This window comes from Vigna radiata, chromosome 4 (genome assembly GCF_000741045.1).
Source record: "Vigna radiata var. radiata cultivar VC1973A chromosome 4, Vradiata_ver6, whole genome shotgun sequence".
NCBI lineage: Eukaryota > Viridiplantae > Streptophyta > Magnoliopsida > Fabales > Fabaceae > Vigna > Vigna radiata.
Genome location: NC_028354.1, coordinates 9563563 through 9573201, shown reverse-complemented (window position 1 = coordinate 9573201; position 9639 = coordinate 9563563). Strand labels below are relative to the sequence as shown.

Below are 9639 nucleotides of genomic sequence, written 5' to 3'. Positions count from 1 at the left end.
AGGATCAATTTGGAATCACCACACCGAGTTTTCGTAAGACCCATAGAATTTTTAAAAGTTCACTCCCGCTGGAAAGGGAAGAAGAACGATACCTGATTTTGGGTTTCTTCTTTATCCCGAATCCAAGCGAAGAAGGAGAAAAGGTCATTAGAAGAAGAAGAAGCTTATGCTCTGTGCCAAAATAGAATAGTTGTTTCATAGAAGAAGAATAAGAAGAATGTCGTCGTATTTGGGATTTGGAAGGCTTCAGGACCCAGTGCACCTCCCAAATTTAAACCCTAAAAGCTTTATCTTTTTAGTGGGTTTTGTACTGACGTTGAAATGGGATGAGGAATTTGAATCAATTTGCATTTAACCCTTTTCCTTGCTTGTTTTCTGGAGTTACGAGAGTTTCTTGTATATTAAAACATGTGAATCTTCCGCAAAGGGTTATATTTGGTTTGAATTGTTTTTGTTAAAGAAGAGCGAGGGTGTCTGGCATCTGAAATTTGTTGCTTGCATTTGGAAGGGTTCAAGTGTTTTCGGTTGCTTGATGTATGTAAAAGAGATTGATGATTGAAGGTTGATGAACCCTAATCGCAAATCCAGAAAATCCCAATTGCAATCGCAAATTTGGGTAAAATTTGCATTTGACCAACAATCTGTTTACCTAATTAACCCAAATTATCCTAATTTCAATTTTTAATTTAACCCTAATTTTATTACATTCCATGTCACAATTAATAATTTTTTTTAACACATAATTATCCCTAATTCCTTTTTTAATCCAACCCTAATTATATTAATTTACACCTCATAATTATATATTTTTTTTAAAACAATTAACAATACCACATCATCAGACATTACCCACCCGGCAACTCTGCCGTTAGTCAAGTTAACGTCGTTACCAAAAAGGACCAACTTGAACAGTTTTTGCGAAAGGTATGACTAAAGTGAACTTTTGAAAAAAGGAAGGACCACTTTGAACAAACCCTCCCAAAAGAGGGGCTAAAATAGGTATTAAACCTTATATATTTTAATAAAATATTTTCACACTGAGCACACGATAAATGAAGATGTGTTGACTTTGTCGTAATGTTAGAGTTTCATAGCGATGTTTTGGAATGCAGAAACCTTTACATAAAAAAAAAAAAAAAAAAAAGTAATCCGATATTATCGTGGTGATGACAAGATTAGCTGTTGATATAATAATAGACGGACTCCTGCTGTGCGAATATCTTCCTAATGATGCCCACTTATATATTTTGGATTTGTTTTTGGTACAACAACCGTATGAACAATAGAACTGAAGAATGGTCATCCAGTAAATTGGATCGGATACATAACAAGTAAAAATATCCTAATCCTAAGCTTATCAATGTTACAGCTTGAAGATCAGTCTAAAATCCGTTCACATCCTTGCCCACGAATTGGTAATCTTCTTAAATGTTTCACCATCTGCGGCGTTTTTTTCCATAAAAATATGCAAATGCAGCTATTGATGCGGCAATAATAACCCCAGCTGTAGCATGCCAAGCATATAATGGTTTTTCCAAAAGTAGGTCCGAGGCCCTAACCTCCACTGGGGGTGACACCGCTGGTTTCTGGCTAACTGTAACTGCATACCTCAAACCCTGTCTCTCCAGTTCAGTCAAGTCTTCAATTGCTGGCCTTAAACTCGTGACCTTAGCTATAGCTTCATACTCTTCTTTATTTCCACCTTCAAGGAAAGCCCCAACAAGCTGACCCTTGCTTACCCAGTATGCTCCAAATGCACTGCCTGACATATCTCCGAAATATACAACTTCCCCAACATTATCCCCATAAAATTGCCAAGACAATGTGAAGATTCTGGAGTAGAAAAAAGGAATGTAGTCAAATTCTCCTGTTTTGTCTGGTTCCATTATTGCAGCAACGACATGTTTTGCAGACTTCCGAGCCGAATCAACATGCTCAAGTCTTCGAGTTTCCCCAAATGCTTTGACTGGAAATGCTGCAACATCTCCAATGGCATAGACTGAGCTGTTGCTTGACTGCAACATCCCATTTACTTTGATTCCACCTTTCTCCAAAGTGAGCTGGCCTTCAAACAGACCTGTATTTGGACGTATTCCAATTCCCACCACAACCATGTCCACAGATAGCGTGCTTCCGTCTCTAAGATTAACAGCTGTAACCTGTCAAAAGATCCCGTCAGTTATAGGTTGAATCAATAGCCGATAATACTAAAACACATCAAATTGGCATTGTTCTTTCTAATCACTTTCTTCAAGGATATGGATATAGACATGGTTGGTTATCATCCTATCAACCACTATCTACGGGATTGGAGATTGAAAAATCTTTTCAGGAGAATTCCCTTTCCACTTTGAACTGGAAAAGGTTTGGTGCAATCATCCTCGCAAATTTCTTATCCGATATACAATGGAAAGCCTTTTTCTCAAACAACAAGAAAGGCCTATCCTAACAGGTGTGTCAGAATATCAGCTACAAGTATCATAATGTTATTGTATCAAAACCCAAAATTTTGGACTTGTCATTTAGATCAAAGTGATTTTAATGATTTTTTAAGAGTTTTCGCTTTCCTCCATTTTTGTCTATGGAGTGGAGTTATCATTAAAATTATCAAATCTTATTATTAGGATAATAGGTTTCCTTTTCCCGTATCAACACACACATCACAAGCGAGAAAATGTTCAAAAAATAGTTTCAATACCTTCCCATTGGAGTCAAAATCGAATGATGACAGCACAGTTCCCTTAACGAAGTTTACTCCCCTTGATTTATAATATTCTTCGTAGTAGTTTGCTATTTTTGTGGTAAATAAACGAGCCACTGCAAAATAAACAAAACATTGAGAACGTCTCAGTTTTTGAAGTTGCTTTCATTCATTATAGCCACAGAGGGAAATTTGTTCAGAATAACTATCACAAACGACATACTCATACATTATGCGTAAATTGTGTTGACGAGTTTAAAAAATTACTTACTGCAATGTTCCTCAGGGAAGACCATTGTCACATTCATTTTATTGATCACTAGAGATGCTGCACACTCCATGCCTATGTATCCACCACCAATGACAACAGCATTCCCTTCTGGACAAGATTGTATAACATTGACAAGCCTATTTGCATCTGCTATATCTCTTAAATAACAGACATTTTCTGCATCTGATCCACTCACCCCAAATTCTTCCAGCTTCAAAGCCTACAAGTGTCATTGCATATGTGTTTAATATACTGTAAAGAAACTAAATGATCCACTGTCTAGGTATGTTGGTGAGTTTAGCCTCAAATTACTATGTTTATGGAGAAGATAAGTTGTTCATTAGTTTAAACATGAAGTTCCGAGGAAGTAAAAGTTTTCCAATTTCTTTCAAAGGCAGTGTTATTGGATTACAAAGTTAATGTCTACAAAAAAAAAAAAGAAAAATACTAGAAATACACAGTAAATAGCCACAACTTCTATCATTTGTCTTTCTTTTCAAGACCATGTTAGGAAGTTAAAAGTATACGAGAGAAGAAATAAAAGAGGAGGGAATTAAAGGCGGGAAAAGTGGTTAGTTAGTTATTAGAGAGAGAGAGTATAAATAAAACATAGTTTGTTGAGGAGAGGTGATTATTCATTCTTTTACTTTTGGGTATAGACTGGATATCTGTTCTAGTGGAGGGAGTGAGGCTTCCTTGAGAGGGTGAATACTTGTATTTTCCATACACTGAAGATTAATAATACATATACGTATACTTCAACTCTATGATGTGTGTGTTTTGGTGAGACGAGAGTGATCGACCAGGTTTCTAGAATAAAGAAACCTAACAAGATTGGTCCGACATGCTGGATCACTCTAGGAGGAACGAAGGGCAAACCGAGAGCGCGTGAAGGGAAGAATGGAGGGAAGAGTGATTGCGATTGAGTCGACGGTGGAAGAACTCCAGGCGGAGATGAGAGCAGTAACCACGAACTTTAGGCATTTGGGTGCACTCTTGGAAGACGAACCAGGAACCAGGAACGCAGTTCGAAAGGTAGTTGCGATTCTGTTAATGCTAATCGGGAACGATGACCGCCGGAGAGCTCGAAGGATGAATCGGAGGATGATAGGGGGGAAGTACAACGCAGTTGGATGAAATGTGTGGAACTACCCACTTTTGAGGGTACGTATCCCATGGGCTGGATCGCAAAGGCAAAGAAATTCTTCTACCTTCAGAATGTGACGAAGAAGGAGAAAATGAAGCTCGTCTATATATGCATGGAAGGAGGCGCTAGCTATTGGTTTCGATTTTGGTGAACGAAAACCAAGAATCCCACCTAGAAATCATTCACTGACGCTCTGACGCGGAGGTTCGGCGGATTAAATCGGGGCACCGTTTTTGAGAAGCTTGCGGCAGTGCGACAGAAGGGGAGCGTCGACGAGTACATCCAGGAGTTTGAAGTCTTGGTGGCATACGCCTCGGGAGTGACTGAGGAGCAGTTACGGGATATTTCTTCGTTGGGTTGCAGGAGGGGCTTCGAAATTTTATAAGCCACACGACCCATGCGATTTGTTAATGGAGATGGAGCGGGCATGAGATGTATAATATGCGCGAATTATTCCACGTTGAAGTAGTGAAATGGTAGGAAAAGGGGGTTCAATGTGGGGAAGATACTCATCGAGCTCGGGGACGGTCGCGAGGACCGAAACGTATCGGAGATATTAAGAGGGATCTGTTAACGTCGGCAAAGGGCAAGGGTCGAAGAAGGAAGGTTCTTCTAGTAATTTGAGCTCCAGAGTAGGCAGCAGCGGAGGGGGAAACACCCAAGGTCGAGGAGTAAAAACTCTACCCTATCCAGAGAATATTAAAAGGCGAGAGGAAAGGCGTTGTTTCCACTGCGAAGGGCCTTACAGCCCGAGCCATAGGTGTGCGGAAAGAAGCATGCGAGTTATGATTCTGGCAAAGGAAGATGAGGAAGACGAGGTGGAAGAAAGTCCAGAAGTGGAACAGAAGAACATGGAGCTTTCAGTGTTGTCTGCAGGAGGGTTAACACAGTCTAACACCATGAAACTACAAGGTTGGGTGCAATGAAGAAGAGTATTGAGGTTGATTGACAGTGGGGCTAGTCACAGTTTTATTTGTACCAAGTTGGTGGAGGAGTTGGGACTGGAAAGCGAAGACATGCCACCTTATAAGGTGTGTTTAAGTGATGGACAGAAAAAGGTAACTCGAGGATGTTGTGTGGGGGTTTCAGTGAAGCTGGAGGGCCTAGAAGTAAGAGAAAAATTTTATCTCTTTGAGTTGGGAGGTGTAGATGTGATACTGGGAGTCACCTGGTTGGCGACGCTGGGAGAAATTAAAGTGAATTGTGGGCAACTCACAATGAAGTTTGGGCGGGAAGGGAAAGAAGTAGAGATCAAGGGGGATCCCACCTTGATGCACAGGGTGGTCACTCCTGAAAGAAAAGGAGATCGAAACCATGACCTTGGTTTGGAGTTTGAGTCAAGTTGAACTGATGGAGGGTGATATAGGAGAGAAGGGCTCAACTCCCAAAGAAGAGGCTGGGTTGGAGCAAGTTTTGAGGGATTTTGATGGTGAAGGTGGTACGTTTGCCTTGTACTCGTTGATCTGTTGTCATGCTAAGGTTAGTCTTCTCCCCAATCAATTACCATCAGATGCCCGTATATCAAGCTTTAGGCTTAAGGTGCCATCCCCTAAGCTTGAAAGGTCATTAAAAATCAAGGAAAGACTTGAGAATTCTTTAACTCTGAAGAAGATTCTACAATTAGTTCTCGACGTGCTGAAATTGAAGCTAGATTGGCAAAAGCTGAGTTTGTTGTCCAACAGATTCATGATGAGTTATACCAAGGCCATATTTTTTGTTAGCCTTTGAAGGCTCCCCATCTATTAGTGATGATGGAAATCCAGTCCCGACAGATCTATTGTTGTTTGCCTCTACAGACCTTAATCTGTTCTTGTAGTTTGATATTTGCTGCTGCAGGACGTCATCCACTTTTAGTGGAAATCTCTTTGGTGGAAGTCATTTATGCATGTTTATCTTTAGTAATGGTGATGCTTCCAATCCCAATCAACAATTTCACTGTTTCCACCGTTCATAGTGAGGGGGAGTATGTTTCCAAGACACTGCAAGCCAAGTATGGTAGTCCCTATAGTTTGTAACTTTCAGCCACTACAGGCCCCATCACCCATCCATCTCAGAGATGGAGATTCAGTCCTTGCAGTTTGTCTTATATGTTTCCAAGACACTGCAAGCCAAGTATGGCAGTTCAAGCCACATAAGTATGGTAGTCCCTGTAGATTTGTAGCTTTCAGCCACTACAGGCCCCATCACCCATCGGTCTCAGAGATGGCAGTCCCTGCAGTTTTGTCGTATTTAGCCACTGCAGGCCCCATCCTTACTTGATGAGGGATTTTGTCCTTGCAGATTGTCATTGTCCACCACTGCTCTCCGTCATCCACTTCTGAAGTTGAAGTTTCACAAGCTGCTATTAGTTGTTCTTTTACATGTGATAACACACTGCCTCACACTCTTGAAGAAAAATCATATGTTTCAAAATAGAGTTTATCTATTCCAAGCTTGGTTCATACAATTTGTATGCTCCAGCTTGAGGGGGAGTGTTAGAATTATTTGTTAGTGTGTGTGAGTTGTGTGTGAGTTGTGTGTATGAGCTTAATGGTAGAATAATTACTAAGTCTACCAATGTTAGTGTAATCAGTAGGACTAAAGTAGGTAGTAGTGCGTTGGGTTATCTATAATGATTGTACCTAGTGGTCTAGGACAATTCCTTGACCTTCCATCTCCCTATTGTATCAACTCTTTATCTATATAAATAATAGAACATGAGGAGGGTCCATTAAGCCCTCAAGAATATTTCTTATCAATCTTAAATCTCAACAAACCTCAAGGACTTCCACCTGAGAGAAGGACAGACCACCGAATTCCTTTGAAGGAGGGCACAGAACCGGTCAACGTGAGGCCATACTGCTACCCTCATTTGATGAAAACAGAAATAGAGAGGCAAGTGGAGGAGATGTTGAGTTGGGTATCATTAGGCCCAGTAACAGCACATACTCGAGCCCCATACTCGAGCCCCATAATCTTGGTGAAGAAGAAGGATGAGTTCGAGGTTTTGTGTGGGTTATAGGGCACTCAATAGAGTGACTGTGGCTGACAAATATCCAATACCTGTCATTGAGGAGTTGCTGGATGAGCTACAGGGGACAACTTATTTCTCTAAAGTGGATTTGAAAGCTAGATATCATCAAATTAGAATAAAATTTGAAGACATTCAGAAGATTGCATTCAGGACTCATCAAGGGCATTATGAATTTCTTGTTATGCCTTTTGGGCTAACAAATGCCCCAACTACTTTCCAGGATATGATGAATTCTATCTTAAGGCCTTTTTTGAGGAGTTGTGTATTTGTATTCTTTGATGATATACTTGTTTATAGCAAGACATGGGAGGATCACACACAACATCTCACGCAAGTCTTGGGAGTGTTAGCCAAACAGAAACTCTTTGCTAATAAGAAAAAGTGTGAATTTGGCAGGAGGCAAGTGAGATATTTGGGACATAAAATATCTGAAGTAAGGGTGGAGATGGATGGAGAAAAAATTACAGCTATAATGGATTGGCCTGAGCCCAGAAACATCAAGGAGCTACAGGGTTTCCTGGGGCTCACAGGTTACTATAGGAGGTTCATTAGAGATTACGGGAGGATGGTTATTGATCTGCTTAAAAAGGGATGTTTAAGTGGTCTATCGCAGGAGTTGAAGCTATGCAGAAGCTCAAAGAAGCTGTTACTACAGCCCTAGTGTTGGCTCTACCAGATTTCTCTCAGACTTTCTATGTTGAATGTGATACCTCTGGCACTGAAGTGGGGGTGGTTCTATCACAAAACAAGAGGCCAATCGCTTACTTTAGTAAAGCGTTATCAGAATCTTCCCTTACTAAGTCCATATATGAGAAAGAATTGGTGGCTCGTGTTAGCCATCCAACACTAGCGACCATACCTATTGGGCCAGAGATTTGTTGTATATACTAATCAGAGAAGCTTCAGATACTTGCTGGAGTAGCGCATTACTAGCCAAAGCCAACAAAATTGGCTAGCTAAAATACTTGGGTACGAGTTTGATATAATCTACTGGACGGGGGCATCTAACCGGGTGGCCGATGAGCTTTCAAGGAAGGGGGGAGAATGGGAGGAAGGAGACAAGGTCCTACAGATGATCTCCAGACCATATTGGTCTGAATTCCAGGAGATAGTTGAGGAGGTTGAGAGGGATGAGAGTTTGAAGAAGACTATGGAGGAAGTAAGGACAGATCCCAATTCCCACCTTGCATATACCCTGGAAAATGGAAGATTGCACCATAAGGGGAGGTTGGCTCTCTCAGCTCAGTCTGCTTGGATCCCTAGACTGTTAGCAGAATTCCATAACACAGTAACAGGAGGACACTCTAAGGTCTATAGGACCTATAGAAGGCTGGCACAATCTCTACATTAGGTGGGAATGAAGAAAACAGTAATAGATTATGTGGCGGCTTGTCTGGTCTGCCAGTAGAATAAATATTTGGCATCATCTCCCCAAGGCCTTCTGCAGCCATTACCCATTCCTAAGACAATATGGGAAGAAATTAGTATGAGCACAGCCTATCATCCAAAAACGGATGGACAAACTGAAGTGTTGAACAGAGTGTTGGGGACATATTTGCGTTGTTTTAGCTCAGAACAGCCAAAGAGTTAGAGTTTAGTGTTGCCATGGGCAGAATATTGGTACAATACCAGTTACCAGGGGGCCTCTAAGTGCAAACCCTTTGAGACAATCTATGGAAGACCACCTCCGACACTGACGCAGTTCATACCAGGGGAAACAGTGGTGGAAGCAATTGCTCAAGACTTGCAGGCCCAAGATGAGGCTTTGAAGCAACCGAGGTATCATGTGGCCAGAGCCCAAGACCAGATGACTCACTATGCTAACAAGAAGAGGATGGCAGCCAAGATTAAGGAAGGAGATTGGGTCTTCCTTAAAATCAGACCTCATAGAGAAACGTCTATGCCTACAAGACTACATCCTAAGCTATCGGCAAGGTATTACAAGCCATTCCTAGTGGAAAAACAAGTGGGGTAGGTAGCTTTTCGGTTGCAACTACCAGAAACAGCGAGAATACACCCAATATTCCATGTTTCCTAGCTGAAAATAGCTATAGGCGCACATTCTGTTGAAGGAGCATTATCGGTAGAGTTGCAGGATGATAGACCCTTATATTGACCAGTGAAAGTGCTACAGAGGCGAAACAAGCAGCAGCAAGGGGAGGAGATACCCCAAGTTCTGATACAATGGTAGGAAGGTGGATTGGAGAGTGCTACTTGGGAAGACAAGCAGTATATCAAACAGCAGTTCTCTGATTTCAACCTTGAGGACAAAGTTGATGTTGAGGAGGAAGGTAATGTTAGGAAGTTAAAAGTATATGAGAGAAGAAATAAAAAAGGAGGGAATTAAAGGCGGGAAAAGTGGTTAGTTAGTTAGTAGAGAGAGAGGGTATAAATAAAACGTAGTTTGTTGAGGAAAGGGCTGTTAGGATATTTATCCTATTTATCATGATTATATTGTGTCTAGGCTACTCTAATTATCATGATTATATTGTGTCTAGGTTACTCTA

The 9639-nt window shown here is 41.1% G+C and overlaps 1 protein-coding gene across 1 annotated transcript in view; it reads right to left on the bottom strand.

The window, feature by feature from the left end:
• Window positions 1-1206: 1206 nt before the first annotated feature.
• LOC106759244 (monodehydroascorbate reductase 4, peroxisomal) overlaps window positions 1207-9639 on the bottom strand; it is a 15854-nt gene continuing 7421 nt past the window's right edge. The window contains exons 5-7 of the mRNA XM_014642323.2: window positions 2973-3192; window positions 2699-2817; window positions 1207-2159 (exon numbers count right to left, since the gene is read on the bottom strand). Of these exons, the coding sequence (XP_014497809.1) occupies window positions 1434-2159; window positions 2699-2817; window positions 2973-3192 (1065 nt within the window). The 3' untranslated portion in view covers window positions 1207-1433. The remainder of the gene's footprint in view (window positions 2160-2698; window positions 2818-2972; window positions 3193-9639) is intronic.